Source organism: Mesocricetus auratus, unplaced genomic scaffold (assembly GCF_017639785.1).
Source record: "Mesocricetus auratus isolate SY011 unplaced genomic scaffold, BCM_Maur_2.0 Super-Scaffold_100027, whole genome shotgun sequence".
In the NCBI taxonomy this organism is placed as follows: Eukaryota; Metazoa; Chordata; class Mammalia; order Rodentia; family Cricetidae; genus Mesocricetus; species Mesocricetus auratus.
The window spans coordinates 8,712,917-8,731,990 of NW_024429208.1; the positions used below are offsets into that span (position 1 = coordinate 8,712,917).

The following is a 19,074-nucleotide window of genomic DNA, read 5'->3' on the forward strand; positions in this document are numbered from 1 at the left end:
GCCACCGGGAGGGGACCACAGCCTCTACATCACAGGGCCAGCTTGCCTCCAAAGGTGTTTTAGCTGGTCCTCACAGTGGCTAGCATGGTGGGTCCTGCTCTGCTTCAGAGGAAAAACGGAGGTCCCGGAGGAGTGGCGTGCTCGCTTAGTGGTGGCTGGCTCCTGGCAGCCTGGCCTGGACACTGTCACTTGGGAACTGGGCCTTGGGGTGTTGTCAAAACAAAAGGCCAGATCTTGGTTGGCTACAGATGGAAGAAAGGCCAGCGGCCAGCATATGAGGCAAAGCAGAGCTGTTCACCCAGCCTGTCGGCACCGCCACCATAGCCAGGGGCAGGACTCTTCAAGCTTGGAGCTGAGAGCTGGATCTGCACTTGTAACCATGGCAACAACAGTGCCCAGAAAGGGAGTGGACACCCAGGCATCACTGGATGACATTAGCCATCAGAAGTGGCCATGCGCTGCTGCGGAGACCAGTGGAGGCCAACCATCTTCCCTTTTCCCTCGTAGTCTGTGCGGACTGAAGTAAGGGTTCGCCCTCCCGTCCCTGGCCTCTGCTTGTCCTGTCACTTTTGGGGCTTTTGTGCTGTCTTAGGAAGGGTGGCTTTGTGTTTTGGATTAGAACTGCCTAATAATGGGCATCTGTCTTGGGTCACATTGGCTGGGTTAGGACTGGGATGGGAACTTTGTGTATTTTGTATTCTGTAGTCTGACTTTGTGGCTTCCTTAGTTTACATCTGGGGAGTGGGGGCAGCTTTAGCTAGGTACTTCCAGGACCTGGGGGGACGGGTGAGTTTTGCACACAGTCCCATCCAGCAGGAGAATAGCTGGAAAGATAAAGATGCAGCTACCCTGCCTTTCTGTCCCCCGTTAGGCCCCTGGAGGTGACAAGTCTGAGGACAGGTGCCAAGGTATGAGGTGGGGTTTTCTTGGACTTCTCTCTGCGGCAACCTTCTCACTGTGTCTCAATGCTGGCCCCTCTAGGGTGGGGAAAGGAAGGGATGGGGAGGAGTAGAGGAGAGGAAAGGGAAGGAGAGAGAGGAGGAGGATGAGAAAGAGGAAGGAAAATGAGAGAGGAGGAAGGAGAGAAAAGAAGAGAGGAATGGGAGAAGAGGAGAGAGAAGAGGAGAGAAAAGGAAGGAGAGGGAGGAGAACCCAGGGAGTAGCCAGCAGAGTCGGCTCTTGCGGGTACCCTACTCCAGTCCTGGAACCCAGGCTTGTTTCCCCACACAGCAGGAAAGGACTCGAGGCTGCCATTGCCGACCGTTGAATGACTCTTCCATGTGGAGCAGCTTGGGAGGAGGGACTCGGCTGCTCTTCGGACGATATAGTCACAGCAGCTGGGCTGGGAATGGGGAGGGAGGCTGCCCACGGCTCTGGGAGCCGGAGAGACGTGGACACAGATCATTTTAGGAAGTAGCCAACTTTGTCACCATTTCAACCAGGAGCCCGGGTGGGCCTTCTGCCCTTCAGGACACCGAGCTGGGGAAGCTTTGCTGGTTTTGGCCATTGACTTTGTGGCAACAGAGTGCTCTATACAATCCCTGCCTCTCCCCTGTGGTGTTGCCGACATGACACGCTGCCCTTTCTCGGCTGCCTGTCTATCCCTCTTGGACGCGAGGCAGGAGGAAGCAGCCCAGTTCTCCCTGCCATTCTCAGCCAAGGGGACCCAGGCTTCCGCAGCTTCTGTCCACCCTGTGCCCGCCCCCGGGACATACAGACCTTCCACAGGTCGCACCATTCTCCTTCCATGATCTGCCCTCTCTCCATGGCTTCTGTGATCTCCACACCGCAGTAAGATGTTTCTTCTCTTTTGGGGGGCTGCCACCCAGCTCCCAAATGGATCACACATGGAGGCTCATTCTTAGCTATGAATGCCCGACCTTAGCTTGACTTGCTCCTAGCCAGCTTTTCGGGGGGTTTTTTTTTTTTTTGTTTGTTTGTTTTTTTTTTGGTTTTACGAGACAGGGTTTCTCTGTATTGTTTTGGAGGCTGTCGGTCCAGCCTGGCCTCAAACTCACAGAGATTCGCCTGCCTCTGCCTCCCGAGTGCTGGGATTAAAGGCGTGCACCACCACCGCCTGGCTAGCCAGCTTTTCTTAACTTAAATTATCCCGTCTACCTTTTGCCTCTGGGCTTTCCTTGTTCTCCTCTGTAAATCTTACTCCACGGGTTGCTGTGTAGCTAGATGACTACACATCCCCCTCTCCTTGTTCTCCTATTTATTCTCTGTGCCTGCCAGCCCCACCTATCCTTGCTCCTGCCTTGCTATTGGCCGTTAAGCTCTTTATTAGGGCCATCAGGTGTCTTAGACAGGCCCAGTAACACAGCTTTACAGAGTTAAACAAATACAGCGTAAACAAAAGTCACACATCTTAAAATAATATTCTACCATGCCACACTGCAGGGCAGTGTTAGGTGGCATCAGACACCTGTTGGTGACCTGTGAGATCCGGGGTTGGGAGCACCAAAGGCTCTGAAACGGTTCCTGTGGGAGGTGGTCCTGTAGCTTGTCACCAACCTGCCCTGTTGCCTAGCAATCCTGTGAATGGCCATCGGCCACAGCAAGCCTTCCCCCACGACCTTTCCAGCAGCCTCATGAGCGGGACTGCAAGCCAAAGGCTGCTGAGCAGGAGGATGGAGGGCAGACAGCAGCATGCTCGGGGAGGGGCTAGGGACTGCAGCTGGTTGAGGAGTCCCAGGGAGGGCAGCGCAGCTGTGGGCGAGCGTGGGCCTGAGGAGGCGGTGAGCTAGGCAGGCACTGGCTGAGCACGTGACAAGAGGGTGTGACCTGGATGGGTCCCACGGAACAGCAGATTTGCTAGACAGCATCCACACTGTGTAGCGCCTGGTGACACTCAGTGTAGGGACAGAGGACCAGCATGACTCAACTGCGAGGGAAAATTGTGCTTCGGATTTGAGTCAGACACGTGGGAGGGGTCTCAAGGCCTACTGCTCATGACACAGGGCCTGGCTCGGGAGGACTGGAAGGTGTGTGCGAGCATACATTCACAGCGTATGTTTGCACTGCCGTACCTGTAGGAAGGTATGCGTAAGTGTCACGTGCCAGGTATCCGTGGGAAAGTGTACCTGTGTGAGGGAGGAGTTGGGAGACAAAGGTACCTGTTGGCAGTGGGGAGGTCAAAGGGCAAACCATGGAAATCCCAACATGAGAAACAACGACCTCAGCAAACAGAATGCTACAGCAGGACTACATAGACCATGTTCAGTTTGGGAGGCAGGTGACATGGGTGTGTTCACACATGACTGGCTGTGTTTTGTAGGAAGCAAAGTCTAAAAGTCAGAAACAAAGATGACTGCTGATATGCTTCTGTGGAAGGTACAACTTCCAGGAAGTAGCCATAGCTGAAAACTGAGATTTATCCAGTGACATTTTTTCAACGTTTGTTGTCACACACCAACACCATGGATTCTTGAAGACACCTGGCCCAGCACACTTGGGACTTTCCGGAGGGACTGCTAGGTGGGTCAGGAACCATGAGCTGGTGACTCAGTAAGCAGCCTGGGCTGCAGGAGCTCCAGCACAAGATGCAAACCAGAGGTGCAGCCGGCGCGCATGCTGTGAATCCCTGAGGACGCTCTGGCCCTCTCCGGCTTGTATTCAGAATTTAAACACCTTGATTTACAGGCTCCGCTCTCGTGTTTGTTTCCATTCAGCAGGCCAACCAGAGTCGGGGTGGCACCTTTGGGCGGAAGACAAATTACTGTTCTCTGTTTTGTGCCCACTGTTAGCGATGAGTGTTGCCTGCCCCCCTCCTCCTTGGCGCCAACTTCCTGGCTGACTGGACACCGAATCAACATGCGTGCCTCAGAGTCAGACTAAGTGGGCATCACCTGATTCCAAGAGGGAAAACGCTTTTAGGGGGTAGGACAGAGCAGGTAACAGCCCTGGTCATGTCTTGTCCAATGCACACGCAGGCTTACAGGCACAGGTGGCTGGTGGGACTAGGTTTGGGCTGTCCTGACTACTGCTCAGGGACTTTTGCCCATTTGTGTCTCCAAAGAAACAGAACCAGTCAGGGCTGGTGGCCTGTCATCCCAGCCTCTTTGGAGGCTGAGACAGGAGGATCACAAGTTACAGGTTAGCCTGGGCTGCAGGATGAGTTCAAGGGCAGCCCCAGTAATTTAATAAGATCTTGTCGCAAAATAAAGACGGGGAGGGGCTGGGAATTTAGCTCAGTGGTAGAGAGCTTGCCTGGCATGCACGAGGCCCTGGGTTCATGCCTGAGTCCTAGAAAAAATATAATAAATAGAAACAGAGAGGGAGGAAGTGGTGGGGAGTATGCACACAAGCAAGAGACCAGCGAAACAAACAGGCATTTTGGGATTGACTGAGACTGTGAGGCTGGGAATCACGTCCAGTCCAGTGTAGCATGGGCCAGCAGGCTAATGCCTGCAGGAAAAGAAGTCCAAACTATTGACCTGCAAGTTCCTGATCTAGTCAGACTTTCAATGGATTGTGTGACCTCAAGGTCAGACTTAAAAATTAATCTCCAGGCATGGGCTCATAGAGGCTTACCAAGACTGACGCAGCAACCATGGAACCTGAATGGGCCTGAGCTGAATCCTCTGCAGAGACATTACAATCGTGTAGCTGGGTGTTCTTGTGGGACTCCTAAGGGTAGGAGTCGGGGCTGTCTCTGACTCTTTTGACTGCTTATAGGACTAGTTTCCTCCCTCTCCTCCAGTTGGGTTGCCTTGTCCAGCCTTGATATGAGGGTTTGTGTCATGGAACATTATTTTAAGTTGTGTTACATTTGTTTATGCCGTGGAACATTTGTTTTAATGATGCAAAGATGTGTTGCACTCTTTTATGTTGTATTTGTTTAGCTCTGTGACGCTGTGACTCTTGGCCTGCCTAAAACACCTGATTGGTCTAATAAAGAACTGCATGGCCAATAGCGAGGCAGGAAAGAGGGTAGGCAGGGCTGGCAGGCAGAGAGAATAAAGAGGAGAAATTTGGGAGGAAGAGAAGGAGCAAGAGAACAAGGAGAGGTGGATGATAGGGGCCACCCAGCCACCCAGTCACCCAGCCACCCAGCCACCCAGTCACCCAGCCACCCAGTCACCCAGCCACCCAGTCACCCAGTCACCCAGTCACCCGGCCACCCGGCCACCCAGTCACCCAGTCACCCAGTCACCCGGCCACCCGGCCACCCAGTCACCCAGTCACCCGGCCACCCGGCCACCCAGTCACCCAGTCACCCGGCCACCCAGCCACCCAGTCACCCAGTCACCCGGCCACCCGGCCACCCAGTCACCCAGTCACCCAGTCACCCGGTCACCCGGCCACCCAGTCACCCAGTCACCCAGTCACCCGGCCACTCAGTCACCCAGTCACCCAGTCACCTGGCCACCCAGTCACCCAGTCACCCGGCCACCCAGCCACCCAGTCACCCAGTCACCCAGTCACCCGGCCACCCGGCCACCCAGTCACCCAGTCACCCGGCCACCCGGCCACCCAGTCACCCAGTCACCCAGTCACCCGGCCACCCAGCCACCCAGTCACCCAGTCACCCAGTCACCCGGCCACCCAGCCACCCAGTCACCCAGTCACCCAGTCACCTGGCCACCCAGTCACCCAGTCACCCAGTCACCCAGCCACCCGGCCACCTGGACACCCAGCCACCCGGCCACCCAGCCACCCAGCCACTCAGTCACCCAGACACCCAGTCACCCAGACACCCAGACACCCAGTCACCCAGTCACCCAGTCACACAGTCACCCAGCCACACAGTCAGCCTTGGAGTAAGTGTGAAAGTAAGATTACAGAAGTAAGAAAAGGAAAAAATCCAGAGAAAAAAGGTAGATGGGATAATTTAAGAAAAGCTGGCAAGATAGAATCCAAGCTAAGACCTGGCATTTACAAGAAAAAATAAGTGTTCATGAGTGATTACTTGAGAGCTGGGTGGCAGATCCCCCAAAGAGTAAAGATCAATAAAACCAACAACTACAGGTCTGTGCCTAGTCTTACTGCATTTTGTGTTTAGTTAATATCACTGGGTGGTGCTTTTTTCTGAAGGGAAATAGAGGAACAGTGGATCTAGATGAGAGGGAAGGGGGGGGATTGGGAGAAGGGGAGGGAAGAGAGGCTAGGGTTAGTATGTATTATGTGATAGAGGAATAAAGAAAAAAACTGGGGCTGGAGAGAGGACTCAGGTTCAATTCCCAGCATTCACATGGCAGCTCACAACTCTGTAACTCCAGTTTCAGAGGATAGATCTGGCACTTTTACACAGGCATGCATGCATCTGATATATACACATACATACATACACACACACACACACACACACACACACACACACACACACACACACACACACATATATATATATATATATATATATATATATATATAAAATCATTCAAAGTCCACCTAGGGCTTCAACGTCCCAACAGCAGGGTTCCATTAAACCTGACAAGTCCCCGAGTGTGCCCACAGCAGCCTTGGCCCTGGCTGTGCCTCCTGGTTCCAGCTCTGGCAGCTAGAGGAAGGTGTGGAAACAGGCTGGCTGAGTTCTAGCCCCCTAGCCTGCCAATGGTTTCTGGACCCCAGGATCGGAAGCGGCAGGTCTGTGCTCCCCAGTGGCAGGTCTGTGTGCCCCAGTCTCCCACAGGGCTGTCCCTCAAGGACTCATTACTTCTTCTACCCTAGGGATGCTCAGTGTCCCTGTGCTCTGTGCTGCTCACAGTGTATCTATGCTATTTCTAGAGCCGTTTAGAGAAGTGTGGGGCCTCATGCTGGGCTTGGCCATGGAAAGGAGCAAGCCAGTCCTTTCTTGGGTGCCTTTGTATGCACCTAGCTCACTGCAGGGTTAAGTTGGAGTGTAGTTAGGGAAGCCACCCATGTCCTCATAATGGGGTTCCTGAGGAAGGAGAGGGACACACACCACACAGGATCTTGGGATTTCTGACCTAAATTTGCCCTGGTACTTTTATGAGTAAACTGACATTGTGGAAGACCCCATCTGCAGAAGGATGATGTTCTCTGCAAGAGTCCACTACTGAGACTCCGAAAGAAAAAAGGATGCCATCCATGCTTTTTGTAAAGAGCAATATAAATATATTTCCATCTAGATAAAATACAATAAATAGGTGTTGGTCATGACAGGCACATCAGAGCTGCACAGCAGGGGTGGCTGGGAGAGTTGGGGCCCTAGAGATTGCCAGGGTCCCTGTGTTTGAGGTAAAGTGTGATAGCAACTGTCCCTTTAAGGCAGAATTCCTGCAGGACACAGGCTGGGAGCACCGAGATTGGGTGGCAGCCTTGGGCCTCAGCCTGAAGGGTCCGAGGGCCACCTGAAATATGGCCACCAGTCACCAGGACTGTGGCTCTGGTACAGCACCAGCTGGGGGAGGGGGAAAGAGCCAGCTCAGAGAGGGTGGAGAGGTTACGGGCATCTTCACTTGTCCCAGGACCCGAGAGGGCTGGGTGGGTCCTGCCTTCTGCTCATGCCCAGATGCTCAGGGGAGGCCGTAGGGTCCCGGGTAACTTCAGCCAGTCCGCAGCTTCAGGACCCTGGAGAGGGGCTCTTTGGCGCTGGAGTAGATGAGGTATGAGCCTGCCGTGGTATTAAAGGCCTCCCAGTCCCGGCAGCCGAAAGTGGGGAGTTTGTGTACTGCCACGAAGCCCTCATAGCCTTGCCACCTGTGGGAGGGACAGTCAGCCTGATGCCAGGGGACATGTTCCCAGGGTCAAGTGAGAAACTGAGGCCCATCCAAGATCCCAAAGCTCCCTTTCCTCTACCCAGGAGTCTGTTCCGGGCACCCTAAATATCCAGGAGTGTGCAGTCAGGAGCACTGGCTGTTCGTGTCTCAGTCCTCAGAAACAGGCTCATGAGTGTGCTGGTTTGCATGCACATATGTGTGGAGGCTAGAGATAGACTTGGGGTATCTCCCTCATTCACCCCCATCTGATTTTCTCAGGATCTCTCATCGAACCCAGAGCTCATTGATCTGGCTAGACTGGCTGCAGGAAGAACCCCACAGACCTGCTAATCTCCATCTTCCCAGTGCTGGGATTACACACATGGGCTGGCTCATATGTGGGTGCTGGGGATTGAACTCAGGTCCGTGTTCGATCCCCAAGCACTTTAATGACTGTGACATCTACCAAGTCTTTTCAATATCATTTTTCAAAAGTTTTTTGGCTATCATTCTTCAACATACATTATACTTTTTTCTTTTGAATTTGTTTCTTTTATTTCATGTGTATGAGTATCTTGCTTGTGGGTATGCATGGGCGTCACATGCATGCTTGACACCCACAGAGTCAGAAGAAGGGGTTGGACCCCTGGACTTGGAGTCATGAAGGGTGTTGAGAACTGAATCAGTCCTCTGGAAGGGCAGCGAGTGCTCTTAACCACCGAGCATCTCTCTCCCCTCAACACACCTTTAAAAATTAGTTTATTATGTTCAAAAGACTACAGCAATGACTCTGGGAGTCTAAGCAAAGCCATAGCTTTTCTCATAAACTACAGGTGACCGAAGCCTTTCAGGACACCCGAAGAAGCTGGTAAGCATGGGGGAAGGGCTCATAAAGAGGCCCGAGGCCCAGAAGTGAATTGAACCCAATGACAGAAATCAACACACCATTATTGAAACTGCCCTGGTCACAGGTGCAGAGAGAAGCTGCATCGTATCCTTATAAAGTTATAGACCTCAGGATGTCACGGACAAACTTCACTTCCTATATAAACCAGAGTCTGAGCTGCAATTGGAATCCAGGGGGATGAAGACATTCTGAATCAGCCTCAGCCACTCAGCTCGGAACATATCTCTCACTGCTTATCACCACACCAGCAGATCATCATCTCCTGCCCCACGTACCATGGATGCCTAAGGAAATCAGGAACCAGGCAGGCCGCTCAGCATGATGTTTAGATCAAAGCCGGGGGCAGGATTGCTGACCCCCACTGCTGCTGCCCAAGATAGTTCTGGAGCTTTGAGCTAGTTGGGCAACTAACTAAGCAGTAGGAGCCTTGTGGAGCAAGGGTGCCCCTACCTTCTTGGCAGAGACAGCCTGAGTTGCGAGGGCCCCTGAGATGCCTCCCAAGAGAAGTGTTAGAGATGGTAAAACAATTTGGTTAGGTGACTAAATGCAAAAAACTTGTGAGACTCTGCCAGTGGAAACAATACCCCACTCATGCTCAGAAAAAGAAAAAAAAAACTCAAAAAATGTAAGAGGAAAACTGGACCCCATAAATTCCCACTTAGCATGCCCACCTATACATCTTCAGCTGTCAGTCATTATCTGAGGGGTGTGACTCAATGGCATGCTCTCTGGTGGGTACAGCCTGGCACAGATTCCCTGCTTGGCCAGGCCCCGGGAAACACACCCTCAGCCTGATGGTCTAAACTTGCTCCGAACCAGTGGTCACTTGTGAGGGGGAGGGGAGCCTCCTGCTATGAACCACCTAAGGTTGGAGGACGAATGTCGGCCATCAGCAGTCCTTACCTGTAAATAATACTGTTCACCGAGAAGGTGTTTCCATCAAAGGAGTTCGCGACCACCAGGAAGTGATCTTCTCCCACCGAGAAGAACTCCCAGTCCAGGGCACTGAGGAGACAGGGAGCCATGTGAGGACGCCAACATCTTTGTAGAGTTAATGCTGGCCCCATGTTGGCCTCTGGGCAGGCCTTGTCTCCTAAGTTACAGCTCACTCTGTAACTTCTTCCTCTCTTTTGTTTTTAAGTTGTCACAGACACCAACCTCACCTTTTTACTTGACTGCCGGCCTCTGAAGAATCTAAACTTTCTCAGTGCTCTCTCTCAGGCTGAGGAGCTCCTGGCACTCAGGAGGGACTGTGAGTGTCCCCAAAACTCTTAAGGGATGAAGAGCCCTGTGACAGCTCCTACTGCGTTCTAGATTGATAGCCACTCTGGGCCTAGCCCAGTGGTTCTCAACCCTCCTAATGCTTTGGCCTTTTACTACAGTTCTTCATGCTGTGGTGATCCCCCTAACCATTAAATTGTTTTCATTGCTACTTCGTAACTGTCACATTGATGCTGTTACGAATTGTAATATAAAAATCTTATATACAGATATCTGATATGTAACCCCTCCCCCCAAATGAGATAATGACCCACAGGCCAAGAACCCCAGCCTGGAGCTCAGCCTTCTGGCTCTGCTGTGTGGACAGTGCAGCTGGGTTTTACTTGGAGATAGCGAGAATCTTTCCAGAGGAACTCAGTGTGGGTGGGGATGGCTCTGCCTTCCCAGTGATAACTTGGTGGCCCTGCAGAGCAGGGCAGGGTCTGGCAGTGCATGGTGGGAGGTGGCACCTCGGACCTGATGCTCACTCTATGTCACACCATTTCTCCCCGTGGAGGTGCTGGGCCTTCTCTTGTGAACTCACATCTCCAGGCCTTGCTTGAAAGAAGACAGGGCCAGCCACGGGAATGGCTCTTCTGATCTTGGTCACCTGCCCTGACCAGGCGTCCTGGGAGGAAGTCAGGGATGGCCTGGCAGGCCTTCCAGTGTCACCCACCCCACCCACAGACTGAGTCTGCCCTTCCTACCACTTGGTTGGTACCTGCAGGTGGGGATGTCCTGGAACTTGACAAAGTTCTGAGCTGTGACATTGAGCTCGTAGATGACAGAGCTGAGGACATAGGAGTCATTCTGCGCCTGCATCTGCACGTCGTAGCTGTGACTGTTTGCCACCGCAAGGAAGATCCTCTCGCCAATGTGGAAGACCTCCCAGTCCGCAGCGCCGAAGGTCTGGAGTGAATCAAGAGCCATACAGGAGGGTGAGGCCAGTGAGGGCGACTCCAACTGCCATGCCACCAACGCCATCACCACTGTACCCAGTGATCCAGTGCTAGCTGTCCCCCTGAGGCCACCTGGCTGCCACCCTTTCTCCACAGCCCAAAATAGAGTTCCTCTGCCTGCTTGCTCCCGAGGTCACTCAGTCCCATAAAGCATGGGGTGATGGGGAAAACCTTTGTCACAGCCCCAAAGTTATGCAAGTCCATTTGAATGAGGAGCCTACTGAAAGGAAGTGCATAGTGGTCTTGCACAAAGAAGGAGAGGGAGGCCCCTATCAAGAAAAGCTGAAGCAGTGGAGGAAGGCCCTAGTAGGTATGTGACTGCCTAGGAAGACAGCAGGGCAGGAGGCCAGAGCAAGGGAAGGAATGTGCTGGCCCATGTAGGGTCTGTGGCTAGTGGACAGTGCTCCACCAAGTTCCAGGAAACTCCTGTACAGCCAGGGCTCTGTAGTCTTAGCTTCTGTGCACATCAGTGCCTTATACTCAAACTGCGTGCGCGCGCGCACACACACACACACAGACACAGAGAGAGAGAGAGAGAGAGTGGGGGGGGGGGAAGCTGCTGAAGTGGAGGGAGCTGCGTGTGTGGGTTAGGGGTGAGCTCTGGAGTGTGGCAGATTCAGGAGGCGGAGCCTATGGCTGGAGGAGGAGTCACAGGCCATCAGGGGGCTCTGGCTGTCCTTGTGTGGTCTCCGGACAATGAGGAAGACTGAGGATGCAGAACTAAGGAAAATTGCCTGGAACTAAAAACATAACTTAGATACAATAAAGCAAAGGCTATAATGAAACTTCCAGAGGCCAGTGGGACCAACAATGTGTTAGACCCTCAATTCCCCTCAGAGGGAGAAAACAGCATACGCAGCTGCTACAAGCAATGACTATTGTCCAATAACACGTGCCCTACGGGGACACTGTGAAACCTGGGCTTGTGTAGCAGTTGACTCCTTCTGGAATGTTAGTTAAACGATGCCACTCAGTCCCCTATGTCTTGAGATAACACACCGGGCCAGATTCTGTTGGGATCCTCACTGAACGCTGGGGACCTGAGCCAGGGCAGGGATGTTCAAGCCGCACAGCCCGTAGGAGCTGCAGCTCTCCAGCAGGCTGCTTTTCTGAAGACACAGGCAGGCTATCCTGGGGCTGCCCCAGGTTGTCCTAGCTGGGGACAGAGTGAGCCATGCTATGGATTGTGCTCCAGATGGGCAATGGCATCTTCCTGATGCCCAGGAGCCTCCTGCTTGGGAGACATCTTGTATAGTCAGTGTGAGAAATAGCTCTGGAACTTCCAGATGTGTGTGTATATATGTTTATATGTGCAAGTGTACATATATATATACATTTGTGCACATGTACTTGGAGGCCAAAGGTGAGCCTCAGGAGTTATTATCCAAAAACCATTTACTTTTTTTTTGTTTTGTTTGCTTTGTTTTTGAGGAAGGGTCTTTGTGTGGGACCTGGGCCTCTCTGATTCAGCGAGCCTCGGGGATCTCTCGTCTCTGCCTCTCCAGAACTTACGAGTACATGCCACTGCACACCCCACTTTTACGGGGACCATGTGGCAGCTTCACCTGCTAACCCACCTTCACAGTCACCCTCTGGGTGCTTTTATCCTGCCCTCAGTGGAGATCAGTTAACTCCTTGTCTTCACACTACCAAGAGCCTCTGTCTCCTTGCTGTTCATGGTCTGGCTGGCCAACCCTGCCGGAGGCTTAGGGGAAGAAACCAGCCCTGAGCCGAACTTAGCAGCATTCTCTCCACGGGCAGCAGAGGGCGCCAGTACCCACTGAGCCCAGCCAGGTAGTGGGCAAGAACCGGCTGGGAATCCAGAGGAGGCTGCCCCAAGGTTTGATCCAGGAGGAGCTCGAAGAAGCCTAAGAGGCATGGGTCAGAGTTACTTGAGACCCTAGAGGTAAGGGGCCCAGGAATCCTGGGGTCACAAAGTCATGGGCGGGGACAGAGGCTGCCTGAGGTTTTTCTAGACCAGCATCCCTTCTCCTCACAGGGCTGTGTATAAGCTGGGAGCAGTCCAGAGAGCCGCTGACACAGAGATACTAGAGTCTGCAGCACCTTCAGACTACCAGGCCCATACCCAAGCACCGTGTGGCACAGGCAGTCCTCTGCCTGCCACGGAGTTGCTTCTTGCAAGTAAGTGCTAAGAAAATCACCACTGTCTGCCACGTGCCTGCTTACATACTTGCGGACACACACACACACACATACGCTCACAGACAAACCGGTGCACTATCATGTCCACAGCATATGTGTACGGGTGTATGCACAGGAGTGGAGTTGTGCACACACACACACAGATGTTCACGCACACCTGTGTGTGTGAATGTATGTGCAATACGTATAAACAGATGTGTGTATACCTGTGCATACACATCTCTTTTCTGATGGACGCTTACCTATAGGCATGTGTCTGCACGTGTGCACATACGTGTACAGGCAGGCACACACATGCACGCCCACACGGCACACACCTTTCTCAGATCACCAGGGTTTCCTTTCAGCTTTGAGTTGCTTGTCTCTGCTCACCTGTACTGATGGGGCCCTAAGGGATTTGCACAGGGAGCTCTGGTAGTGGCTGTCCTATGCCACCCAGGGTGGCTGGAGGCCCAGAGCAAGCTCTCCTGGGACTGTGTAAAGGGTAAAAACTTCCAGCTGGGACCAGGCTGGGTGCTGCCTCAGCGAGCAGCCAAGTATTCTTTACCAGAGCAGGGGTGGAGCCCCACCTTAGGACCTGTAAGGGACCGTCCAGGACTTCGGGACTACGGAAGAGAGGCAGCTGTGCAGGGGAAGGGGAGGGGGGCCAGTGGGTGGGAAGTCAGGACATCCACAGGGCATGTGGGGAGCAGGGGGAAGAAGGAAGCTGCTCAGGAGGGGCTGGGGGAGATGGAGAAAGCTTTTGAGCACGAAGAACGTGAGAGTAGATATATTACCAGAACCCTGGAGCCATAGGAACTAGGAAGATGAGGGAGGGAGCCATAGGAACTAGGGAGGAAGATGAGGGAGCCATAGGAACTAGGGAGGTGTGTGAGAAGGGAGCATGGCATCATGGGGTATGTGAGGCTCATTCCACTGGGCAGGTGCTGGGACAGGGCCTTCAGTCACCTCTTGGAGAGCCTGCTGTGTCCCTAGGGTATGAGAGACACAAGGCCTGCCGTGTGCCCTAACAGTTGGGGCTCAGAGACAGCTCGAGCGCCTATCTTCTCTGAGCCCAATCAGGACCAGGGTTCTAACTTAGCAAATATGGGTTCACCCCCACCTTAATTTCAAGTACTTGAGGTGTGATATTCTGTTCTCCATATATCCCAACAATAGTTGGGACATAATCCTATAAAATATCATTCATTTTTTTAAATCTGAAATTCACCTTGTCTGTTGTTCCTGGGTAATGTCAGCCATGGACTGGTAGAGACCTGCCACGGCCCTGCTGACTCAGGCTCTGAACCCTTAGCTGGCCAGGTGGCTGGCTCACAGCTGACTAGTCACTGGCTGCACAGATTCCCAGGCCCTACTGCCAGAAGCCCCTCCTGGGGAGGCCCACACTGCTCCCTCTGCAAGCCCCTCCCACTCAGAGATGCGAGGGCCACTGAAGGGTACATCAGGCCCTGTGGCTCAGATGGCCCCTGTATGCCCAGATCATCAGGGAATGCAGAACCCCAACATTAGACCGTTCTACCAATGCCCACCTTGCCCTGGAGCCCAGGTGACAGATGCCCTCTGGGATGGGAGGCCTTCCCTTTCTCCCAGAGTAGTTGCCCCAGAGAGCCGCCTGCTGTCCAGGCATTGGGTGTGTGCCACTGGAGTACCTTGGCAGGATAATGGTACTTCCAGGAGCTGCTGCCAGGAGCACCTGGCATCCCACAGCTCCCATTGGGTGGGCAGGCACTCAGCCATCAGTGGATTAGTTTCTGGACCAAAGAGACTCAGCCTGGCTTTGATGCAGAAAGATGAGCGTGCTCTCTGGTCCTGGAGTGCCAGGAGAGGAGGGAAGGCGACGCATGGCTAGGGCTTCCCCAGCCAATCAGAGGCCCTGGAGCTGCTGACACCTCACTGTGGGCTCTCAGCTTAGGGGGGCACCAAGGCTACAGGAAGATGCACTCCTGAGACCCCTGAGCATAGCGCATTCTCGGGCCAACTCTTAGTGTCCCTCCCTGTCCCGTGCTCCTGCCTGACCACAGAGGCATCCCTCAAATCAGATGCCTTCCCAGCCTGCGAGGACCACAGCCAGTTTCTGTCTCGGTGGGTGCAGAAGTCAGAGGTGTGTTGAGGTGTTTGCACAGGCCAGAGCAGCCTCTTCTGAGGGTCATCCAGGTGTTACTTACCCATGAGGTTGTTTTCACACCGTCCTTACCCCACCAACAAGGAAACCAAGGCAGGGAGGCACACTTGTGGCCAGACCTCAGGGGTGTGTCCCTTAAAGCTGCCCTTGCCCCACCATCCTAACTGCTCCCCGCTCCCACCCCGGCAGCCGGTCTCTGCTCACCCAGCCCTGGGCTGTAAGATCTGTGATGCCTGAAGCCTCCCTTTGAACCACTGCACTTACCCATGGTGCCCTGGGAGTGCCTGCCCTATGGATGGGAGCCTGCTTGGTTTGAGTACCTGCACCACAGACCCTTCCAGAAAGGCATGCCCTGCAGAGGTGGGTGTGTCCCCACAGCTTGCGGGTACATTCAGAGTATGCAGTTTAGTTAGCTTCAAAGCTCATGTTCGTGACATTGCAATAATGCAAACGGTAAACGTATTAAGGCATCTCCAGGGCTGAAAGGATTTAAGCAAAAGAAGAGAGACTATTGGCAAGGCATGAAAGTGAACCTCTGTGTGTTCTGAGGAGTCAGGAAGATGTGGGGGAAAGGGCAGCCTGCAGCTCTGGCAGGGTTGAGCCTGTCCACCCAATCTGGGTCTTCCCCCATGATGCCCCGCGGCTTCAAACTGCGGCTGCCTCTGCGCCCTCGGCTGTTGGCTGTTCTGTACCAGCCCTGCCCCTCCCTCCCCGCCTTCAGCAGAGCCATTCTTGGGGCTGCCCTCCTCTACAGCACTCTACAGCACACAGCCTGGGAAGAACTGGGAAACCCTGGGCTCCGGTTTTGCTTTGCAGAGTGGCTACTGGCCTCTGGCTGTGCCTCTGCCCCCCACTAAGGTCACTGCTGGAAGCTCTGCTATTTTTGGCAAAGCTTGCTGCTCGGTGCAGCTCACACAAACAGACCGCGACATAAAACTGTCTATGCCACAAAACTAAATACTCAGAGATCTTGCCAGCAGGGGTGGTGCGGACCAGCCAAGGGGCTTCAAAGTCAAAGTCCCCACCCTCTGCCCCAGTCAGAGTCAAGTTGCCAGACCTGGAGATCCACAGACACTGACCGATCAGAGCTGGGGAGATGTGGTCCCTGAAGAAGACTGCTGTGGGCACCCAGAGTACCTTCCTCTACAGCCTCAGCCCACACCCAGGCTTTCCTCCGGAGTATTGGGGGCCATGGAATCAGTGAGGGTCCAGACCCCCCGGGGAAGATGTGGCATACAGCAGGGACAGGCGCTTGGGCACTGGGGTCTGGGCCACACTACACTGTCTTTCATGGAGCCCCCGCCCCTTGAGGACCCCGCCCAGCGGGCACGGGCCACAGGCCGGGTGTCCGTGGCATCTTGCACTGGAAGACTCAGGCTGCTTACCAGGAATGACTGGAAGAGCTGGAAGGCGCCGACCAGCCAGATGTAGAGGTGGGAGTGCACCTGGGTGGAGGTGCCATTGAAGGTGTTGGCCACCACCAGGAAGGAGTAGGGCCCCACGGTGAAGAACTCCCAGTCATAGGCTCCGGACGTGGCAATCGACTGATTGGCTTCGAAGAGCTGGCTGCCGGGGTTCCACCTGTAGACCACGCTGTCGATGTTGTGGTTGTCCCCTGGAACCAAGGTCAGTGCTGGGGGTGGGGGGCGGCTCCCCTAGGCTTCCCAGCTGCTTGGAGGGCACAGCTTGGCCAGGGCACAGACAGCTACTGTGCACATCCCCTGCACACCCAAGGCCCTCCCTTGCCCCACCCCTCAGGTAACCTGTGCCATCCAGCCTCTGGGTCCAGAAGAAAAAGCCTGTGGGTTTATAGGGCTGTCAGGTGTGCCCTAGTCTTCCATCATCAAAGCTCTGCTCACCTCCTGCCCTTCCCTGCCCTAAGAGGTCGGATGTTCTCACATGACAATCTCTTTGTCTGAAACGTCTCCCCCATGCTGTCCCTGGAAGTCTTCCATGAATAGTGCTCCCCAGGCATTTATCCCTCATGGTGCTGTCCAGAAGTCCTCCCCTGCGGTGCTCTCTGGAGGTCCTCCCCTGCGGTGCTTTCTGGAGATCCTCCCCCTGTGACCCTCCCTTCATGGTACTCCCTAGAAGAGACCCCTGGAGCTGCTCGCCCATGGTCCTCCCTGGAAGGTCTTCTCCCATGGTCTTCCTCTCCGGTGGAGCACTCACCCTGAGGGGTACTCTGTTGTTGGGGGTCTTGGGCTCCCCTAGACCCTGAGTGCAATGGCTGCCTGGTGCACTTCACACCTGGGTGGATACTGAGCTGTGAAGTCTCCGGAGAGATGACTCACAGTCACCCACCCGTGGAGTTCCAGGACTGAGGAGACTTGGCTACCATCAGGGAAAGAGCTTGACTCGGACACCGGGGTTCCCAGACCTCCTGGGCTGTGCTGCCTGCTGTCTTCTCTGACATTATGGAGTCCATGACAGAATGTTGAGCCTGCTCTTAGGGAAGCAGTGGTGGAGACAGCTTCCAAACTGGCTCCCTCTATGGCCACACACTCATGGACATTAGCGCTGCGTCTACTGCCTTGACCCATGGTCAGGATGCCACCAGCTAGCTGTACTGACTCCTCAAAGTTAGGAGGGAAGTTGCTGATATAGCCCACACTGGGGCTCAGTAGCTTCTCTCCTGGTCAGGAACCACATGGCTTCCCTGTCTTCCTAACCTAGGTCAACCACAGTTGTGACGGAGTTCATGTGGACTACCTCTGACCACACAGTTCAGGGGAAAATTGCAGGAAATGGGCCACACAAGACTTAGGATTTGTGTATTTGTGTGTGTGTGTGTGTGTGTGTGTTTGCGGGTTGCATATGTATGTGTGTAATGTCCATGTAGAAGCTAGAGGCCAATCACCAGTGTCAGTCCTCAGGGACACTGACTACCTTGTCTTTTTGAGATAATGCCTCTCGGTGGCCTGGGAATCACCAATCAGGCTACACCAGCTGTGATGAGTTCCTGGGATCCTCTACCCCAGTACTGGGAATACAAAGCCATGTTTAGCTATTTTTTTCTTACATCCTGGGTGTCAAACTCAGGCTCTCATGCTTCTAAGGCAAGCAAGCACTTTACTGGGGGAGTCATTCCTCAGCTCCAACTTAATTTTTTTTGTTTGTTTTTCAAGACAGGGTTTCTCTGTATTATTTTTGAGGCTGTCCTGGAACTCACTCTGTAGACCAGGCCGGCCTTGAACTCACAGAGATCCACCTGCCTCTGCCTCCCTAGTGCTGGGATTAAAGGCGTGCACCACCAACGCCTGGCTCTTAATTTTTTTTTAATGAGATGAAAATTCACCCTTGCACACACACTACGGAATGACTTCCTTCCAGGTCAAAGGCCACATCTGCCCTACCTTCTCGGTGGTTGGCTACCACCAGGAAGTGCTCTCCATCCACCTTAAAGGCCTCCCAGTCTCGGGCGCTGTGGGTGGCGATCCTCTGGTAAAGGGTGAACTTCAGCTTTCTGGGACTCCACTTGTAGATGACTGAAAACTCTTGGCCCCTTTCATTGGGCCCAAAGTTGGCCACGGCCAGGAAGATCTGGAAGAGAAACATTAGTGTTTGTTGGCACCAGATCAGGAGCCCAGGACTCTGAACCTCAGCCTCTCCCACATCCACTGGGAAGGGCACGGGACAGACCGAGTAAACACCAAAGTGCTGGTAATGAAACACGCTCACGGCTCTATGTTGCATGGTTGTGTGGCTCTCCCAGGACAGAGAACATGTGATGCATGTGCCATATGCAAATGAGAGCATGCCATGCATTCGTTTAGGGACAAAATGTTTCCTTCTCTTGTTTCTCTGTTGTCCACTATTTCTTGAATGCTAAATTATCTTTCTTTTTAAATTATAAAGATAATGAAAATCTTTCAGACGTCATTAGGAAATAACCAACTGGTCATGCTTCTGCCACTCTGACACCTGGAAACAGGGTGTCCCTATCAGGAGACAGCAGGCTTTACCTGTTTTATCCCCAGTGTCTGCCATGGGCCC

At 53.6% G+C, this 19,074-nt stretch overlaps 1 protein-coding gene across 1 annotated transcript; it reads right to left on the minus strand.

Moving 5' to 3' along the window:
• Positions 1–7,057: 7,057 nt before the first annotated feature.
• On the minus strand, positions 7,058–18,774 carry LOC101834892 (thrombospondin-type laminin G domain and EAR repeat-containing protein). The gene is made up of 5 exons (XM_021227505.2): positions 18,435–18,774; positions 16,464–16,693; positions 10,556–10,743; positions 9,478–9,579; positions 7,058–7,668 (listed from the first exon to the last, which is right to left on the minus strand). Exons 1-5 carry the CDS (start codon positions 18,772–18,774, stop codon positions 7,515–7,517), a joined length of 1,014 nt encoding a protein of 337 aa, XP_021083164.2. The 3' UTR covers positions 7,058–7,514.
• Between the last annotated feature and the right edge of the window lie 300 nt (positions 18,775–19,074).